The sequence below is a fragment of the Muscardinus avellanarius genome (genome assembly GCF_963383645.1).
Source record: "Muscardinus avellanarius genome assembly, chromosome: 3".
NCBI lineage: Eukaryota > Metazoa > Chordata > Mammalia > Rodentia > Gliridae > Muscardinus > Muscardinus avellanarius.
Window position 1 is genome coordinate 57,701,633 of NC_137788.1, and position 21,720 is coordinate 57,723,352.

The window sequence follows — 21,720 nt, forward strand, 5'->3', positions numbered from 1 at the left end:
CTTCAGAAAATTATTTTTAGGAGTGATCCCTACCCTATACTTATCTTTTTTTCTTTATAGGATATCACCTCTGGGGTCATAAATTCTACCAAGTAGAAATTATGATCTTCAGCAAGTTAATGACTTTTTCTGTGTCTGTTTCCTAATATGGAAATTGAGATGTTGTGAGGACTAATGACTTGATGTTTGGAAAGCACTTAAAAAGGAACTAGCCCAGTAACTTTGAGCTACATAATTGATAACTTCTCTTACTGAATTTAGAAGGAATATAATGCTGGGATTCACATACCCATCATCTCAGTTCCAGTCACCACTCAGGATGTTCACGAGAGGTGTTGTCATGAATACACTCTCTGGATAAGGAAACAAAGCAGAGGGAGATCAAATGACTTGCATGTGACCACACAGCTTCTAGGGAACTGTAGACATATCAGAAACCTGGCATCCTGGCTCTCATGGCAGTGCTCTTCCCGACTAATAAACCTATTAAGTCTTCTGGGTTATAGGAAGAAGTTGCCGTACGACTTTGGAACAAAAATATACCTAGGAAGAACTAAAGGAATGGACGAAGGTAGAGGCTATGAATGCAGAAGACAGTGTTTTTGAGAATTAAAATGTGAAGGTGAAGCCCTGGACCAAAATGATGTAGGTAGGGATGAAGAAGGCCACTTTTCAAGGCTTTTTTTTTTTACATAACTGGACTCAGAACCATCATATGGTGTAGCTTACTAGAAAAGGTAGAGTGAACATGGTGTTTTTAATCTTATTTGTTAGCATGGGCTCGGTAGTTCTCTCTATTAGTAGTACCGGGACATTCAGTCTAACCCTGCTGATTAATAAGCTATGTCAGCTTGAACTTGTTTCTCAAGAATTAGGTCTTCAGATAGCCTTGTGGGTTTGGGACCACATAAACTTTCAGGAATCAAGTACCCTGAGATTAGAATTACCATACACAGAACTGACCCAGAGCCCAATTCCACACTTGGGCTAAAAACCATCCCTCAAATCAGGGGCCTTAGTAGCACTTCTGATCCAAAGAAAACCACTCTTGACAAACAGAATAACTTTCCAGCAATAAAACAGTTGCGTCTATTGATCTTCCTCAGATCCATTCCCATATTTATGTAAGCCTCATCCTATTATTTATTTCAGGTACTTTTTTTTTTTACTATAACCAATAGCTAACAGCAAAAAGTTAAGCAAGGCAAATCTGCACTCAAGTGTCATCAAAGAGTAAAGACTGATTCAGTATAGCACAGGCTCAGACCCAAACGATGATTTTCAGCCCAAATGGAGCAGTCTAAAGGAGCAACATGGGGAACCAATACTCCATTTAATGAATTCTACCCTGTCTCCTGATCTATACCCTCAAACAACTATAAAAGCCCAAGAGAAAGGACTGAAGCTAAGATTGTCTGCAGTAGTTAATACAGTGTACTAAGGGCAATGAAAGACATTTCAGATGTGCAATTATGCCCCCACCCCATGGGCATATTAAAAACCGAAACTGTAAGATTTGTTGAACTCAGAAGTTGCTTTCTGGGATATTTGACTGGGATCCAGGCTGCCACTCCCTGCCTTTAACGTAAAATTTAAGCAATAATTATGTCCTTGGAGTGGTTTTCATGAGACATCTGGTTAGTGTGGTTTGTTATATGAACAGGAACTCCCACATAGAACTATACTACTCGTGCGTTCATGTTTCTTTTATCTTTTGGCTTTTTGCTTTGCATAAAAGAGTCCATTGTCTGCCTGAGCTTTGCCACCCAAAGGTTGCAAATCTCAGAGTTCCTTTTGAGACCATTTCTTTGCACCTCCATGGTATGCCCCACGAAGGGATGCTTGATTGGGCCTGTATTCCTTGGCTGCAAATTAAAACCTACATTTCCTTTGTCCCTGGAGTTAATTTTGAAAATGTGGCCTTCATGGAGAGTTGTTAATTCAGATAAGCATCCCTGAGGCGTGTGCCAGCTTCTAGCGTTTGTTGATGGAGCACTCAGAAGTGTGCCTGAGAGTGCCTACCAGTTAGCAGCAACAGAGTGGGAGCAAAGTGTCCTCCTTCATCACCCAACTCTGTCACTAACATATGGTTCTCAGAAAGTCATGTAACAAGCCTATAGTCCCTGTACCTGGGAGGCCAAGATAGCAGGATTGCAGGTTCAAGGCCAGCCTGAGCAACTTAGTGAGAATAAACAACTCTGGTCTCAATATCTAATGCCAAAAAAAAAAATCATGTAACAACTTTGTATTAATAATCTTCCAAAGAATAATTTAACCATATATATATATGTATATATATATATATATATATATATATATATATATGCCTACACATACACAATATTTGGGAAAGAATGAAAAGTCACATATTTTAAACTGTATATCTGAAATGTCTTTTATTGCTTCATGTACATTGGCATGGGATTTAAATTAGCTAAGAATCATAAAATCTGGAGCATTCAGAGCTGGAATGAACCTAACCAAATTTCCTTAGAGTAAGTTAGAAAATATACGAAAACCCCTCACACAGGACCTGGCACATTGTAAATCAGCAGTAAATGTTAGTGGCTGCCTGCTCTCCCCATTGGGGAAGAAAATAAGAAGTTCGGTGAGTTGCAGATGGATACAGAGTTGGAATGTGCCAGAGCCAGGACTGAGGCTCCCATCCTCTTATTCATAGTCCAATTCTCTCTGGAAAGTATTAATGATGTGGCCTTATTACCCTCTCTGTTCTTATCACCATCTCCAGCAGCCAGGCATATAACTTTTAATTATTCTTCCATAGGTTAGGGGCCATTGGAAGCTAAGCAACTGATATTTTCTCCTGCATTCATATCACATTGTACTAACTGTAAATATGCTCATTGTATACGTACATTATACCAAATATGATAGACTCCAGAGAAACAGCTATGAATTGAACAGGACTCAGTCTTTGCTTACATTGTTTTCAGGTGAGTTGTCAGACAGACAGGAAGATGAGAATTGCAGTACAGGGCAAGCAGAGGATTGATGCTGTAGACACAGGTGAGGGCCACTCACAGAAGGAGAGCCATTCCAAGAGGTGATGCCTTCGTCCAGTCCTTGGACACAGGAAAGAAGTGAGCCACTTCAGGAGGAATAGAAAAGGGCTCGGCTGAGCAAGCTGTGCAAAGGTACAGCAGTAAGAGATCAGGCTGTGTTCAGGGAATATGAGCCGCGTGTAGAACCAAGGCTACATGTGAAAAGAAAACCATATTAAAACATTTGTAAAGAGCACTTGCTTCCTCGAATCATTTTTAAAGCCATGGTTCATCCAGTTAAGAGTCCGTCACCATTTGTGGAGTGCCTCCTACTGATCAGAAAGTTGATGAGTCCTGCGGGGGATTTAAGAAAAGGAAGTCAGAATCAGATCCTGCCATCAAACAATCACACGTTAGTAGTGAACATATTAGCTACCTGTATAAATTGAAACTTGAGAAATTGACCCTAAAGATACAGATAAAACACCATGGTGACTAAAAAAGGACATTTTCAGGTAAGAGAATGGTATCCTTTGAAGAAGATGGCTGATCTTTGAACATTAGGTGAATTTCAGTGTGGGGAGAATTTGCCTGACAGAGGAGCAGCAGGAGAGAAAAATGATCTGTTCAAGGAAAAAAGAAATCATCAAGCTTGGCCTTGGTCAAAATGAGTTGATTCTTTCCTTCATTTATCCATCTCTTCACCCAGCTATCCATTAGTTCATCATTTATTCTACTATTTGCTGTGTGCTTGACAGAGAAATGCCATCCTGTCTGCCATCCTGGGACCCAGTAGTGAGCAAGTCCTTCCCTGACCACATAAAGTTTACCTTTAAATCTAAGGAGTCGCCGGGCGTGGTGGCGCAGGCTTGTAAACCCCGCGCTTGGGAGGCAGAGACAGGAGGATCGCGCTGGTTCAGCGCCAGCCTCGCTGGCTTAAGAGACCCTGTTTCCACATAAAAAAAAGTATAAAATAGGTCTGGGAGTGTAGCCCGGAGGTAGAAGGGCTTCCAGGAACCCCAGTACCACCAAAATAAAATAAAATGAAATAAAATAAATCTAAGGAGTCATATGCTGAACACGAAGTTGAAGTGCCTATTTTAATTGCAATTTTAATGTTCTGAATAGGAGAAGTCCAAGATTCGCGGGAACTCACAGCCAGCCAGTGGTTTGAGATGAAATGTCAGGCAGAGAGGAATTCTAAGAGATAAGTGAGAAAATGTGTGTATGTTGATGCCAGAGAGCAAAGAACTTTGAATGCTAGGCCAAGGAGTTTGAAATTCAGTCTCTCATTTTTCCTGAACAACAGACCTGGGTATTGGTGCAGGTGTTTTTGTGTTTTTGTTGTTTTGTTCCCTTGTTTTCCTTTTTACTCTACTATCTATTAACAGATAGTAGAGTAGAAAGAGCTTGCACTTTGGATTCAGAAAGACTTGGCTTTGAATCTTACCCTGCCAGTTATAAACCATGTGCACTTTGGTTAACCAATGTTGAGAATACTCCCAGTGGAAGCTAAGAAGTACCTAGCACAGTGCGTCACAGAGAAAAGCAATCACTAGAGGATAGTTTTCCTTCTCTTCTCACACATGACAATTTTTGCCACTGAGAATCTAAGTTACTTTGCCTAGGATCACCCAGCTAGTAAATGTTGGTGGCTATGGACTCTGTCTATGGACTCTGAGCTATAATGGATGGTTACAAGATGCTAGGCTCTCCCCAAAGAAGCAGAGATTAATGCGGAGCACTCAGAAACCTAGGAAAATGATTATGTGGCAAAACCAATAGGAAGAGCCTTCATTGGCAGAACTTTTCAGGCCTTTTATAAAAAAAAATTTAGAAGTTGGCTTCTTTCTTGAATTTTCCTGTGTGTGAGAATTTACGTAGTAAAAAAAAAAAAAATACAGATTCCTAGCCTCATATCAGGTATATTGAAATGGACTTTACAGAAATGGGGAAAGGAATTTAAGAGGCCCCCCAAACATCTGGTGCTTGTCCATGTTTAAGAACTACTGGCCTAGAGTCCTCCTCTTTTATTCATTGCCAGTATTCTACTGTCTTTAGTGGGGCAGAAAGTCCTTACTACCAGCATTTCTGAAGAAATGGTCCTCAGATCAATAACACCTGGGAACTACAAAATTAGGGGATATGTGCACAATGGAATTCTACTTGGCAATAAAAAAAGAACAAACTTATGTAGTTTGTAAAAAAGAAATTGACGGACCTGGAGAACATTGTGTTAAATGAGATTATCCAGTCACAGAAAGTAAAGAGTCATATACTTTCTCTCATATGCAGAAGCTAGGGAGTAATCAGGATATAAGAGGGACTTGAGATGAAAGAGAAACCCCAGAGGAGACAGGGAAGTGATCTAGGGGAGGGGGTGAGAGAGGAAGAAGGAGAATCAATGAAGGAATCACTTTCATTGACATTATATACATATGGGAGAGTATCAGTGCCAATCCCAATTCCCTATATGGGGAAGAGGGAGTGGGGAGGGAGCTGGAGGAAGCCCATGAAGTGCTCTGTGCATGTGTGTCACTGTGTGAGACTATAATGCACCAATTTAAATATAAATTCAATTTAAAAAAAGAAACCCAAACTCTCAAGCCCACCCTATGATTACTGAACCAGAAACTCCAGAGATAAGGCCTAATTAAGCGTCTTAATAAGTTCTCCAGGAGATTCTCAAGCACCGTAAAGTTTGATAGCACTACTCTATGCTATTCCTTGGAGCATCTCTAGCAATGCAAGGAGCACCCAGAGAAGTCTGCCAGAGGTACCCCTGCTAGGCATCAGAAGGATGATGAAACCAGCAAAACTGGGGGAGATGTACAGAGAAAGAAAAAGAAACAAGGAAGAAAATGAGTAGGAACCCCACTATTAGTGGAACATGGGTCTATTTGCCTGTTTCTTTTGACTTTTGATATCAGCAAGCTTGTTGAAGAATGATGTCCAGGTTCCTTCAAAAAGACAGATCCCTGTGTTAGCAAACTGGGTTCCTGTTCCTAATATTTCTGTGACCTTTGGTGAGTGACTCTCCCTCTCTGGGTCTCAGTTTCCCAAGGTTCAAAAAATGTAGGGCCTAAACTGATTGGTCTCTAAGGGTTCCTCTGCCTCATAACCTACAGCACCTCCCAATAGAACTGGGATTCACTCTGACATTTGGATTGATGCCTGAGCAAGCATCTCCTCTTCTGAGAGACTCCTGGGATGGAAAACAGAGGAACCAACTAGAGACCTGGAGTAAGCAGCTTCCTTCCTGGAGAGTTGGGGCATCCTGAGGCTGTGCAGAGGGAAATTCCAGGCCATCTGGATGTGAGAGAATTGCACTCGTCTGCCCATGTTATGGAAGCCTGCTTTCCGGAGATAGCATTATGTCACTACATTGCTCAGTAAGATCTGAAAAACTCCTCCACCGTTGTGGGTGGGAGCATTAATACACAAACTGAGCCCTTCTTTTCTCCTTCTCCACAGGAGGTCCCCAGCAGCTAGTCAGCCTCCTGTCTCCAGAGCCAACCTGCCAGGTAGGCCTCGCCATAACATCTGCTTCCATGCCTCAAAGTAATAAATGTGCTTCTTGTTCAGAACTGTTTTTAGAATAGTGGCGTCTGATTGCATATTGTGGCTCTCAGAAGAATCCCTCATGGTGAAACCCAACTAAAAGCACTATTAAATAATTTGCCCATTGTATGCCTGTGTTTTGGGAACCTGATGAATCCCTAGCACAGCTCTTTCCCAGAAAAGAAGGGGGAGGCAAGGCTGTGCTGAAGAGTGCGACTTGACCTCAGCTTGCTGGCTGACCCCAGTGAACTCCAGGAGCTCTAACCTCAAAGACCTCAGGTGCCCACGCTGGCCAGAGGGCCTCCAGGGTGTGCTAGTGGTTTTCCTCTAAGTGTCAGCTCTAGATCCCACTTGATCTACGTCCTCTCCAGGTGGGAGAACAGAGGTTCTTTTCAGGACACAAATCATTTCTCTTGGAATTCTTACACTTTTGTTTCTCCAAGGTGTTTTTGTTGTTGTTGTTTTATTTACTCTGTGTGTGTGTGTGTGTGTGTGTGTGTGTGTGTGTGTGTGTGTGTGTGTTTGTTTAGTTATTTGTCTGTTTGGGTACTGGGGATTAAACTCAGGACCATTCTACCTCCAAACTGACCCACTAGCCCTTTTTATTTTTTATTTTGAAACAGGGTCTTGCCAAGTTTCTGAAGGCCTTACTAAGTTGTTTTTTAAAAACCGAATCTCCCCTTTTTTAGTACTGTGCATTTGCTTTTCATGTATTGTTGAGGGCTAAGGGGAAGGACCATCTCAAAGGGACACCATGGAGATATGTGAAATATAAGTTCTTCGTTACACAAAACCCAACCAGTTAGATGACCTCTTCCAAAGTCCAAATGGAGTTTATCCCCTTGAACCTGCCTACTATTGTAGCAGTGCATTTCGGCAAAACAAGAGAAGCCATGTAGATGAACTCATAGTAAGATCACCTGACGTCTAACATCACGGTGGACTCTTTTCTATTTCCAGCAGTGCTGTTCTCTTCCCCTTCTCTTATGATCTTCCCTACTTAGATGTTGTGATCTCCTGCTAGTATTATGACCATAAGTATAATGGAGGTATTATAAAAGCCTGACTTCTAAAAGAAAGAAACGAAAGCAGTGGGCGCTATAGGCTCATTGGCTTTGGAAGTATTTATGGCAAATGCTTTTAAAAATATTTTTATAAGAGAAAGATCAAGAACAAGAATAAAAATAAAGGAAAGGCATTAAGTAAGGGTGAGTTTACTCCAGAGCCATCTGATCGGAAATAAAAAGAGGTAAATAGTACTCTTAACTATGGACTTCAAAAACCTGGTGTGCTGGACGTACTATTCCCTTCAGAAGTTTTATAAAAAGAAGCAAAATGCAGTGTTTTAACATATAGCTGGTGTTGTTGCTGGAGATGAAAGGAGCTGGGTTTGAAATGTCTGCTGTTTCATTTTCCTGTCCTGCCAGTGAGGTGCTACGGCTGTCATTTCTCTTTGCCAAATTCGTGGAGATGTTTTGGTATCAATTTGACTATATTTTCTTTTTCTTGTAACAAATACTGACAAACATTAGGAGAATATGTGATGTTTACGATGCTATAAATTAGCTCATTAGCCAAAGATGCTGTCGGAAAGATTGTTGTATGTGATTATTGGCACAGTCACCCTAGTTTGGCAACTAGAAATTCTTTTGCTAAATACTTTTAAAACAATGGGGCAAAAGCATGACAATACCACTTAGGAAATTTGTTTGTGTCTGTCTTTGTGGCAAACTACAAAAATCCTGGCTTTTCATTAGGAAGCCAAATGTAGTGATACTAATTATTACGTAATTATGGGTTTCAAAACCTTCTTAACGTTTAACCACAGTCAGAAAAGGAAGGAGGAGACACACATCCCGTGTTTTGTTCTTATTATCAGCTTAAAAAAAGTCAGGCAGATTTTTCCTGTTATTTTAATATTTATCAGCATATGACAAAGAGGTGTGTTTAAATAGAAACTTTAAAGGGGAATGACAAATAAATGGCCCAGAGCAAACAGAATAGAGAACCAGAGTGCTTCTTTAAAACATGATTTTTCATGATAATAAAATCAGGTTTTCATTGATTAGTATGGAACCTGAAATTGAAGTCTAAGATAAAAGGTTATAAGAAATCCATAATAATTTAAACAGATTTAGCAACAATGTGATTTATTACAGAAAGAAGTGAATTCCTGTAGGGAAGGGAGTCTGAGAAAGGCAAATTTTAAAAGGTGGTTCCTCCTCCTCTTCCTCTTCCTTCTTCTCCTCTTCCCTCTCTTCTTCTTCTATATAAATGAAGGAAAGGCAACTCATTTTCAAGCTAATTGTCAGAAGCCAAGGTTAAATCGGTACATTTACTTTTACAAATGGATAATTCACTAAAACATTCGATGGGGAAATCAAAGGAAATCTCTCAGTTTGAAATACCTTTTTTCTCATTGTTAAACCAAGATAATTTCAGTGCTCGTGGCTTAACACAAATTTCCTCCCTTTGAAAAGCTATCTTATTATTATTTTTTTAATTTGGCATAATTGCTGCTTTTTTGTGCTGTGGCGACAATGTAGTTCTACGGTGCACTGTAATTCCTGGCTGGTGTGTCTCCTCCATTGGGGCTCAAGCTCTTGAGAGCAGGGGCTGCACCTTGCTCATCTCTTTACCATTCGTGATGCCTTTGTGTGGCGATTTTCATGTGGCAACAGCTTGGTACATGGTGAATTGACCATGGGAACTACATAAAATGTGGTGGCTTCATCTGAAGGCAAATGATCATTAAATTAATAGTGAGAATTAAATAATGAGCCTGTATCTTTAGCTCTATGCTGTGAAAAATATTCACTTGTGGTTTTCTACTATATTAAAAATCAATTTAGTTACATTGAAATTAAGACATTTGAAGTATGTTCTATAACTACTTACACATGTTGGTGTGTCCACATAGGCTTTGAAAAAAAAGTTAAATTTGAGAAGGTAGCACTCTGGCCCCTTGAGAAGGAAAACCAGGTAAAGTAGTGGAGAATTTTAAAGCCAGAAAGACGAATAGTTGGGAAGCCCTGTGCTCCAGGCTGAGAAGGATCAGTCAAAAGACTTCTGGGAGGTATTGAAGCATGAATTTCAGGTTTTCTCTATGTAGTACTCAAGGTTTGAAGCAGAAAGGAAAAAAGAAAAGAAAAGAAAAGAAAAGAGAAAAAAAAGGTCTGGGTATGATGGTGCATGCTTGTAGTCCCAGGCTGATAAAAGAGGATCACAGACAGGTTCACAGCCAGCCTCAGCAACTCAGTGAAGCTGTCAGCAACTTAATGAGACTCTCTTTCTTGAATTCTGTCACATGTACATTTCAAAATGAATAATTGAAATAATTCTCAGGATTTCAGGCTCCAAAACTATCTTCAACAAAAAAAGGCCCATAATTGGCAAAAAAAAAAAAAATTCAATGTAGGTGGTATCGTACGCACAGCTATTCAATTGCTGTTCCACTCTCCCCAGCCCAGCATCCTTTGCTCTTGTATGCATCTCATTGGTGACTATCAGTATGTTTAAACTAGTAATTTACTCAGGAGATAAGTTACCAAGTCATCTCTGCCTTTACAAAATGACTGTTTGGCTTTATTAAAGGATTAGGAAGTATTTCTTTTAATATCCAGCACTTCTGAGTCATGTAAGTGAGACTTGATTTATAATAAAATGTATTGTATATATAATATTTTAGCAGCCAAGCTGGTGCATAAGGTGAGATGTTCTATACTAATTATTTCTGTTCTAATATTAACCATTAAACATATTGAGCAGGAACACCACCACTTGCAGATCAGTTAACCTGAAATTTATATGGGTCACCAGAAATGAGAGCAAACCATGTCACCAAGGGGACTAGAGAATTGCCTTGAGGCATCAAGCTGGACTTCTGTAGACCCAAAGTCTGTCTCAGCCTTGACATCTACATCCTTGTTTTTATGATGGTTTTTAAAATCAGTCAGTTGAAATGCATTTCAAGAAAAAAAATAACTGTGTTCATAGAGATAGGCTTACTAGAGGCCTTTTCAGTAAAGTCTGAGATGGTTTTTTTCAGTGCTCCATGAAATTCACTTTTCTCTAATATGTATCTAGGCCATTCTGGAGGAGGAAATGACTCTTTACCAGTTGATCAAAAGAAAGAGGCTTTCTCCTAGAAGGCCAAGTCTCCATATGGGTTCCTCCCCTGCCTTTACTTGATTGTGACTATTTCTGAAGTGGGTATACCAGATGCAGGATCTGTTCAAGATGTGGTCAGGGGGCTTGGTGAGTTATCTTTGATTCCAAGCAACCCAGAAAGCCTGGACATTGGTTCGGTTCTCATTTTTTGCCAGAGCTTCCAAGTGTGCCTGAGCCCAGGGCCATCTGAAAATCGTAGCAATGTTCTGTAAGCTGCTTTTGGTCAGATGACTGGAAATGCAGCCCAGCACAAGCAGAACCTTCGCTCGGTTTCTACATTAAGCAAGAACTGTCAGGAAGGATTACAAAACTTATAGGCAAATAGGAGTAAAACCAATCTCATTACCACTCATGATAAAGGAGGGATTGGAGAGAATCACAAAAAGAAAGAAGAAAAAAGTAGAAATAGACTACATTTTCTTCAGTATTTTGAATGCTGTGTGACCTGAATCATTGGGATAATTGGCTTCATTACCCACCTTGAGTGGTTAGGCAGCCTGTGTACTAAATGATAGGGCAAATGTATCATTTAGTACACAGGCTAAATGAAAAAAGAAAAAGAAAAAAAAAAAAAAAGAACAGTATCAGAACAATCCTCCAATGGCTATTTTATAAGAAGAGTTTTTATCTAAAATAGCCTTCTTGTGAAAGTTTACCCCAGAACATCAACACTGAGCTGTTTATATTGATTTGCAATCATTTCATATATGTCTAAAATTAAGTATGGGTAGTCACGAAAACATTAACGAGCCAGCTAGCGCGTGAATAGTTAGTGCTACCCTTGAGCAAACATTGCCAAAAATAATGTCTTGCTCATTATTGGCTAGTTTCTCTAGTTCAAAATTATTTTCTAAATTTAGCATGAATATTTCTTCCTATTAAATGGAACCTGTGAGATCTGCGGCATCTGCTCCCTCACTTAGCTGCCCGGAGAGTTGAGTTCATTCCGCATCAAGTCCACTTCGCGTTTTTTGTGCTGCCGAGAAACACCATCCACCCACCCAACCCCCCTTGAAAGTTGGAATCATGCATGTTAGTAAGTATTTCAGTTATGCTATTGACGTCAATGGAGTCATTAAATAGATTGCTGGCCCTCCCAGAGGCAAATCACTGCCAGGGACCTAGATACAGACACGTTTTTTACAAAGACAACCATCAGGTTTTGCTATAGCAGTAAGTCAGAGAAAGGGAAAAGTTTATACTGTAGCAGACCTATCTCCAAACAGTTTCTTTCTTTTGCATTTTAGTTCCGGCCTTTCTTTCTCTTTTAGTTACAGCAGGCTCAGGAAGATACCCAGATATTGTTGCCTGAATGTTTTGTGTGCCAAAGCATCTCCTGTAATTGAGGCCGTGAAGGGAGGTACCTCAGTTGGAAAAATGAGTCTCACTTTTTGATCTATATTGATCTATACAGCCCTTTGCGGTATTTATTTGGTGGCATAAATTATCCATGCAAATAACTATTGTCTGCCAGTAAGATTGTGTTTGATATATAGTTCTCTAAATGAACAGTTTCTTCTACACACACACACACACACACACACACACACACACACACTGTATTTTCTGTAATCTCTGCACAGCTCAAAGCTGCAGCAGCTCATCTGTGAATCTTAAGCAGCTCACGCGGTGCTGGGGCAGCAGGGTTCTGCAGCGAAGGGCGGGGGAGGAGGCTGGGAAGACAGATCCCCTCTCTTCTTGGCTGCCTCCTGGGCAGCTCTTCTGCAGGAGGCTGTCCACGTGCCTGTGTCCTCCCAAACCCCAGCCTTGCCTGCCTCAAGCCTGGTCATGCAGCTCACAAGCGTGTCAGAGAGAGCCCTTCGGGAAACTGCTGTCTCTTCCTGGCTATTCTTGACAGCTTTGTTTATCTGGGCAATCTCAGGAGTCAGAACCAAAGATTCACCTCACACCTGGACTTGTCTCCCTCCCAGACTCCAAGTCAGGGAGCCGCTGCCTTCAGAGGATTGCTCCAGATTTGGCTGTCAGAGTGCCATATTTGGTTCTAGAATCCATCTCTCCTTTAAGTCCCTGTCTCCCTCCCCAGGGACTGCTCCTCCTCCTATGAACCATATGTATATAAATGGTGCACCTATATAAAAGTATGCAGGTAAGTTCTAGGCATGTAAACATCTGTAGTAAGCCCTTCTAGTTCACCGGAACACCTGGATCCATCTCTCCCACCACCATCCCCTGCCCTGCATTCTTTTGAGGTGCAGCCCCCATCCCTGCTTCTTGATTGCTCTCATCACCGACCACTGCCAATCTCTTTAGCTTATTTTCTAATCCCCCCCCCTGATTTTTCCTCCACTGTCTCTCCCAGGGTTCAGTGCTTTCTACCCTGTATCCCTCAGCTCAATTTATCTCCCATAATCTAATCCAGCCTTCCTTCTGTTTCTACAACTATTATTCTATACCCAGTTATGGCAATGTTATTTTTATTTTGGCCTTTAGAATAAGATCCAGACTTCCTGCCAGGTATGCAAAGGCCCTTGGAACTTTGCTCCTAACCCCTTCTCCGTCAGCATCTCCTTCCTTATGGCCTTCCCCAGCACAGCCACAGCAGCTGACTGGGGTGCCCCGAGCCTGCGCTCCCCAGATATGCCAGGTCTTCCCTTCTGCCTTTTCACATGCTGTCTCTCTGTTTAGGTTGCCTTTCCCCGCATATATCATTCACAGATTCAGCTCGGGGATTTTTCTTACACTGACACAATGAACAAGTTCTTTTTGGGGGGCTGGGGGTACTGGGAGTTGAATCCCAGGACATTCTACCTCTGAGTTATATCATCAGCCCTTTTTTCATTATTTTATTTGGAAATAGGTTCCCACTATGTTGCTGATGCTATCTGTCCTCAAAGCTGTGATCCTCCTGTTTCAGTCTCCGAGTACTGAGGTTACAGGTGTGTGCCATCACACCTGGCTCTGATTCTTAAGCTCTAGAGTTGGAGTTTACATATATAGTGTATAGAATATCATGTTACCTTATAATGTGTTATGTATTGTACATACGATACATGTTAATCCAGGGCCAGACAGCCTATGCTTTAGAAAACACTGCTCACCTCAATCCTTCCCATCTGGAAAGTGTCTTTTTCATCCTTCAAGACTCAGAAGCTCATCTACCAGCTTCTGGATCTGCTCCTCTGAACTCACCCCAAATTATTCTTAATTATTGTATCAAAATCTCAGTTACTGCTCAGGGTCATAGTGAGTTGTAGCTACTTAGTCAATTTTATCTCCTCCTAAATCAACAGTGTTCCAAGTTCAAATATTAATCCTCTATTTTATAGCCCCAATTTATAGCATAAAAACATAATAGATGCCCCATAAATGTTTATGGAAAGAATGAATACAACTGAATGCATGTCCATGCCTGAGTCAAAAAATATTGGAAAGGAACCCAGGTGCATATTTGGCTTTGTTGAGGCTTGCCGACCTATCTGCTAGCTCCCAGGGCCCGTGCACAGGCCTGACGACCCTGGATAACCTTGGCTATATGTGACTTTCAAGGCACTCAAAGTGAACTCTTTACTATATCGCCTCAGCAAGAAATGGCAATGTTAAGAGATGGAAGAAAACAAAATGACAAAATACGTCTAGTTTCTCATACTCTATGTATTATTTTCTTAGTATATAGCACAAGGCTTGGCACAAAGTAGGTACTTAGGGAGCATATTGAATTGAATTGAGTTGGGAATCCAGATCAATCTCTCAGACAAGTTCCTTCCCTGACACTCAGTTTTCTTCTCTGGGAAATGGGCATTTTAATGTACATCTTATAACGTGGTTGTTACAATAAAATCAGAAAAGCTATGTTTAGTGTTTACAAGTGACCCAGACTGCCTCTTTTAAAGTCCAGCTCTACCACTAAGTTGTCTTGGGATAAATTAGTTAAAATCTCTGTGTCTCAATTCCCTATCTCCACTATTGCAATATTAAGTATTCATAGCTCACATGTTAGTTGTAAGGATCAAATATCTTACCATAGGTAAAGCACTTGGGAAATGCCAGCATTAGTAATGGTGTTATTAGTCTCATAACATGGTTCACGTACTACCCATCACATAGCAAGTGGTCGCTATGTGGTAGCTAAGAGCGCAAGCTTTCTTCTGTCCGCAGGAAATCAAAACAAAAAGCCCTGTTTTGAGATCTTTCTGGAACGTTCTTATCTACTTCCCTCCCATGGTAATACAGTAGTCCCCTTTATCTGCAGTTTTGCTTTTTATGGTTTCAGTTACCTTCCATCAGCTGTGGTCTGAAAATGTTAAATTGAAAATTCCATACAAAAACACTCAGAGGTTTTGGATTGCATAGCCTTCAGAGAAATATGATGAAGCTTCACGTCGTCCTGCTCTGTCCTGCCCAGGGATGAATCATCGCTGTGTTGAGCATACCCACACCACACATACCACTGCCCGCTAGATCCTTCATAGCCACTTTGCTTCTTAGACTGACTATTGTGGTTTCACAGTATTGTGTTCAACCACAGTTTGGTAATCATTCTATTGTATCATTAGCTGTTATTAACTTTATCATAGGTATGTATGTATAGGAAAGGACATAGTACTTCATAGTACTACATAGTAGTTTCAGGTATGCAAGGAAGTCTTGGGATATATCCCCTGGAAATATAGGGGAGACTCCTGGCCAGTCTAAAAGGAAATCTTGTTCGTTTATTTATTTACTGATTTATTTGTTTATTTTGACATATAAGAGCCTTTGCAACCATAAAATGCCAGTTCTATAGAACTATAGGTAGGATTCTCTAAGACACACTGGTAACCTAAGAGGACAGGCTGGAGCTGATACCTTACATAGGAGGGCACTAAGTATGGTGGTTTCTTTTACAAGCAGAGTACAAAGAAGAATGCCACACTGTTTAGGATTGTGATAAAGCAGATCGTCATTAACTGAGAGCTTTCTCCTGAATAAGCCAGAGAGGGTGTCCATCTGTAAGACTGCATAATTGTGGACAGCTCATTACAGTAGTGTTTATTTTTTATTTTTTTGTGGTTCTGGGGTTCCTGGAAACCCTTCTACCTCCGGATTACACTCCCAGACCTATTTTACACTTTTTTTTTTTTTTTTTTTGAAACAGGGTCTCTTAAGCCAGTGAGGCTGGCTTCAAACCTGTACGATCCTCCTGTCTCCACCTCCCAAGCGCGGGGATTACAAGTGTGCGCCACCACGCCTGGCTCTACAGTTGTGTTTAAATTCAGTCTTCAGGGCTGGTACGCACCTCCGTAGGCCCAAGTATTTTTAATCCAGGCAGCTCAGCAGTGAGTAGAAGTTGAAGCTGGCACAGAGCAGCGCTTTGTAGACAGACAGATCCCACTGGCAGAGCAGAGTGGGTAGGGCTTCGGCTCCTTCTGGAAAGCCTTTGTTCCTTCTCCAATTACTACTGGGAAGTAGGAAAAATCACCCTCGTGGCTAATTACCCCCTTCTGCTCAGTGTAGAAAGAGGTCACAATTGGATAAGAAAGAAATTGAATATGAAAGTTTGCTGGGAGGAAAAAGAGGAAGGAAGAGGACCCCTTAAGTTCCCTTTTTCCTCCTGCCTCAGCCGGCATGGTCCCAAAGAGCAGGGTAGATTCTGCCTGCTTGCTTCTGATCAGCCCCTGGTCAGCACACTATGGAGTTGCCTCCCTCCGGAGCTCTTCTCGGAAGCCAGGAGCATTTCAGGGAACCTCTTTCACCCAAGAGAAGAGAAACAAAGCAGGGACTGTCCCCTTGAAAGAGAGAACAGGCAACAGAACTCGCTGGACCTTAGCTTATTGTCTTGACTTCCTCCCAGCCAGCCAGAGCTGTTGACAAGGACCTACAGTGACTCCTTGGAGTTCTGTGTACTTTTCCTACCCCTCTCTTTAGCTGTGTTCATGAGTGAACTGGGGCCATGATGATCTTCCAGCCTGTTTAATGCATGGAGGCAGCAGATCAGATATTGCTAGCTTTCCCTCTGCTGTTCACACACACACACACACACACACACACACACACACACACACACACTTTGGGCTGTTTAAAGTCTAGTCTAGCTAGCTCTACTGGCAGAGGAAACTAGATAATTTCCAAAGCCCACATGCCTACCTCTGATTGAAGGAGAAGAAAGGGGCTCATAGTTGTTCCATTTCTGTTCCATGTCAGGCAGTGTTCTGGGCCCTTTGTATCTACTATCTCTCTTAATTATCCCAAGACAGCACCATTAGCAAGTGAAGAACTGAAACCTACATCTGTATTTTTGAAAACCCACACCCTCTCCTCTAGAGTCTCCTCTAGACCACAAGTCCCTGCCTGCACCCCACTTTATACCTCAGACATTAAAACTAATGGAAAGGTGGATAGTAAGGATGTTACAACAGAAGTATCCACAAAGTCACTGGGCATCCACAACCATAATAACTAGTATATAGTAGTAAGTATATCTTTGATGCCTTTGCCCGGTCCTTTTTACTCTAAGTAGTAAGCAGATATGTAAGTCTTGAAAGGAATATATTTCATATATGTTTATTATTAATTCATGAGAAAAGCCATTTTTAAATGTCCACTGTACACAAGGCACTATTAGATGCTGAACACGCAGTGATGAAGAAAATGGAATTTGACCCTGATTTCATGGAGCTTACAGCCTACAAAATATTATATGGATAAATGCACAATTACACATTTGGTAAGTGTAAAGAAAGAACAGAATGTAATGTAATATAATGAAAGAAAGTACAGAATGCTATGATTTTGCCTCACTTTTCCCCCTGTATAAATGGGAATAATACTACTAGTGACCACTAGGGTTGCATTACCACTTAAATGATTCCCTATATATAAACCATTTATAATACTGTCTGGCACCTAGTATCACTTAATGTTTGCTCTAATTATTATCGTCATTAGCTATTGCAGGAACTGAAGTAGACTGGCCACAAGGAACCTTGAACTTGAGACTCAAATACTGGAAGGAGCTGAGGTGGGCGAATGGGGCCTGGGAGCATAACCATCACCTCAAAGGTGCCTCAGCCAGAGACCTTGACTGCAAGAACAACAGCGAGAAATGAGGCTGGGCAGGCTGGGCGCGTCCAGGCTGGGCAGAACATTCGGAGGTCATGGCAGACGTGTATATTTTATTGTATACTGTTGGGAACTATTCAAAGGTTTTGAGAAATAGATTGACATAATCTGATTTGAATTTTATTTTATTTTTTTTTATTTTTTTAATTTATTTTTTATTGGTGCAATGTATTCATACATCATAGTGGTATAAAGAAAATACTTTTGTAGACATACATGCACATCTCGCCCAGTTAGCCCCTACCACGATCCCCACCCCATTCCCTCCCCATCCCTCCTTCCCACGCTTGGCTTACTGGTTGACATCTAGTATTATAGCAATTTATACAGTATTAACATTGATAATCTCACATAACAGTTTCATTTGTCTGGTACCAAACTTTTGATGACTTAAAGATAACATTTCAATATTTCTTTTTGCTTTCTTTCTTACCAGAGAATATTTTTTTCTTTTTTTTTTTTAGATGAAACTATCATACATTTATTTATTTATTTTTCAGAAAAAATCTATCCTGATATGGAGTATTATTTGAATTTTAAATGCAGAGCTTCTTTCTAAGTCCCAAGTCTGGGATACTAGCACCTACCAGATGCTACCTAGTTCCTGAGTTTTCTCCATCCTTAGAGTCATCCCTTGCCCCTTCCATGTGCCTCTGACTGACGAGGCAGGCTCTGGGTGGTCTAGTCTGCCAGTTTTAGTCTTTTCTCTTCAATAGTAGGAAAGTCATTCAACATCTCTAGGCTTAGGTTTTCTCATCTGTACAACGTACGGAACTTGCCACACAAAATTGTTATGCAATGAAATTACTTCATTGTATGTAGTGTTTAGAACAGTAGCTGGTTTACAGATGGCACTAACTGGAGTTAATAGTTTTGTGTGTGTGTGTGTGTGTGTGTGTGTGTGTGTGTGTGTGTGTGTGTATGTGTGGTACTAGGGGGTAGCCCAGAGGCTTTCTACCTCTAGGCTACACTCCCAGACCTATTTTATTTTATTATTATTATTATTTTCTGTGGTACTGGGGTTCCTGGAAGCCCTTCTACCTCCGGGCTACACTCCCAGACCTATTTTTACATTTTTATTTGGAAACAGGGTCTCCTAAGCCAGCGCGCATGGCTGGCTTCAAACCTGCGCGATCCTCCTGTCTCTGCCTCCCAAGCACGGGGATTACAAGCGTGCGCCACCACGCCTGGCTCCCAGACCTATTTTATATTTTATTTGGAAACAGGGTCTCACTAAGTTGCTAAGAGCCTCACTAAGTAGCTGAGGCTGGCTTCAAACCTGTGCAATCCTCCTGTCTCAGCCTCCCAAGCATGGGGATTACAAGCCTGCACCACCACGCCCAGCTGAGTTAATAGTTTTTAATGTTATAAATGCTAATTTCTTGACTACTTATACAACTAGACTGTTCCCACAACACATGACATAAGACACATGCTCAAAAAATATTCACTGGGTGTGGTGGTGTGCCCTTATAATCCCAGTACTTGGGAGTCTGAGACAGGAGAATCACAGGTTCATGGCCAGCCTCAGCTATTTATGAAACCCTCCACAACTTAGTGAGACTCTGCTTCAAAATAAAGAACAAAATAGGACTGGGGGTGTATCTCGGAGGTAGCATGCCCCTGGCTGGGTTCAATCCCTGGTAACACAAACACACACACACACACACACACACACACACACACACACTTCATTAAAATAGGAATGAATAAGGAAAGAGACATAGCATAATAATTGCAACTAAAAGATTTCCTAGTCAAGGAAAATGGACTTCCTTCAGTCAAGGGTATATATTGATAAGGAGGAGTTCGCTTGTTTGCTCTGGGAACAGAGCAACTGAATCACTTTGCAAGTGCCCAGCTGATACAGTTTGGGAGAACTTGAAATAATATCCATGGTCCCATGTCAAAAATTTGTTTCAGAATCTGTGGTTCCAATATAGACTACTATCTATACAAATAAAAAATAAAGCTTTCAAAAGAGCAGTTTTCTTTTCTTAGGCTCTATGACTGTGTCTTAGGAAGGCAAAGGCAAGCCTAGACTTCCAGAGTTCTCCATTTGCCGCCTGTGTGAGGGCAGATTCACAGATAGAGCCAATTGTCCTCTGAGGGACATTACATAGTGATTTCCCCTACATCTCTGCATCTCTAGTAAGACCTTAAAGGAAAGGTGCCGAGTGCAAGGGAGTAAAGGAACTCCCTGAGTGTAGTGCAGAAGCACTGAAAAGGCCTTTCCATGAATTTGTAACGTCAAAGTCTTTCAAGCATTCGAGGCCAACAGCACCTTTGTTTCTTTATACAGCTACACCGGTGCTTGCCATGACAAACAGCAAGCCCTCCAACTCTCTGAACATCCCACTCCTGTGCCATCCCTGCATGCCTGCACATATGTACCCACTGCTGGTTACTTTTTATCCATGGGAAGATATGGGTTTTTCATATGTTGTTGTTGTTAGCACAGTGGGTCTCTGTTCTCGCTGACCTGGTTTTCTATAATACCTTCCCTATTTTGTTTTTAGTTTAGCCAGTATGTCTCTTTTTTCCCCCCATAAATCATGTCTAGATCTTTCCCTGATTTAGCCCTCTCTCCAGGCCCTCACACTTGCCATTCAGCTCTATATAATCATCTTAATCTAATTAAAGATTTTACCTCTGGAAAGCTTCCTACAATTAGTCTTGCCTATTTCCAGTAATTGATCACCTCATCTATAACACATCCTATGTTTTCCTATGTCATATACCCAGTTTTCAGGCTTAAATGTATACCATAAGTTGTATCCTTTACTATGGCCTGACACGGGGGACCGAACAAAGAGGGTAAATCCTATAAATAAGACCCAAGTAAATCTTGAGTTGTACCATCTGGAAAGAAGCAATACGATACATGAAAATAAAGAACATATCAGCCAAGGTGTTCCAAAGCAACAGAAATAGTAAAATAAAAAAAAATATGTTAAGAATTTGGCCCATACATGGTAGGGATTGGCAAGTCTGAAATCCACAGAGCAGAGTAGAAGCTCAGGCAGAAGTTATTGTCATATATAAAGGCAGAATCTGTTCTTTTTCAGTAAAACTGTGTTTGCTCTTAAGACTTTGGACTGGCTGGATAAGGACCACCAATATTATTGAAGAGGATCCCCTTTACATTAGGAAGGTCTTCCTATTTAGATACTAACCACATCTCCAAAATAGTTTCACAGCAAAGTCTACATGCATGTTAAAATTAAATAACCAGGTATGATAGCCCAGCCAAGTTGACATAGCAAATTGATCATCAAATGGACCAGTCAACCACTGAACACACACAAAAAAAACCTGTCTTGGGAGTCAGACTAGAATTATGCCTAACTCTGCTATGAGATAAGATCTCTAAAATCCAGGAAGGGGGAGAAATCTCTCTATTCCTCCTGAATTACTGACACTTTGCTTCAAAATACAGTAAAATAGTCATCCATTCCAACTCACAGAATTGTTTTGCATAGCAGAGGATCATTTGAAAGACCAGAAGTGCAAAGTATTGCCTTTCAAACACATCACCAGTATGTCGTAAGCAGCAACAGCTGACTTCTAACTACAGGTAGCAGGTAGCGACACAAGTGAGTCACTCGTCTTCTCCCCATTCTCGCTCCTGGATAGTCACAAGAAAGTGAAAATCTGCCATGTGTGATGGCACACGCCTATACTCTCAGTACTTGAGAGGATGAGACAGAAGGATCACAGGTACCAGACTAACCTCAGAAATTTAGTGAGACTCTCAACAACCTAGCAAGACTTTGTCTCAAAACAAAAAATAAAAAGCACTGGGAGTGTAGCTTATAGGTAGAATGCCCCTGGGTTCAATCCTCAGTCAAAAACAAAAACAAAAAATGAAGAAGGAAACCGAGCATGGTGGCGCACGCTTGTAATCCCCGCGCTTGGGAGGCAGAGA

The 21,720-nt window shown here is 41.1% G+C and overlaps 1 protein-coding gene across 4 annotated transcripts in view; it reads left to right on the top strand.

The window, feature by feature from the left end:
* PDE4B (phosphodiesterase 4B) overlaps window positions 1–21,720 on the top strand; it is a gene marked incomplete at both ends in the record, with an annotated part of 454,207 nt that overhangs the window by 332,352 nt on the left and 100,135 nt on the right. For all 4 annotated transcript variants that reach the window (XM_080690739.1, XM_080690737.1, XM_080690738.1 and 1 more), the window contains one exon: window positions 6,477–6,526. In XM_080690739.1, coding sequence (XP_080546865.1) covers window positions 6,477–6,526 — 50 coding nt within the window. The remainder of the gene's footprint in view (window positions 1–6,476; window positions 6,527–21,720) is intronic.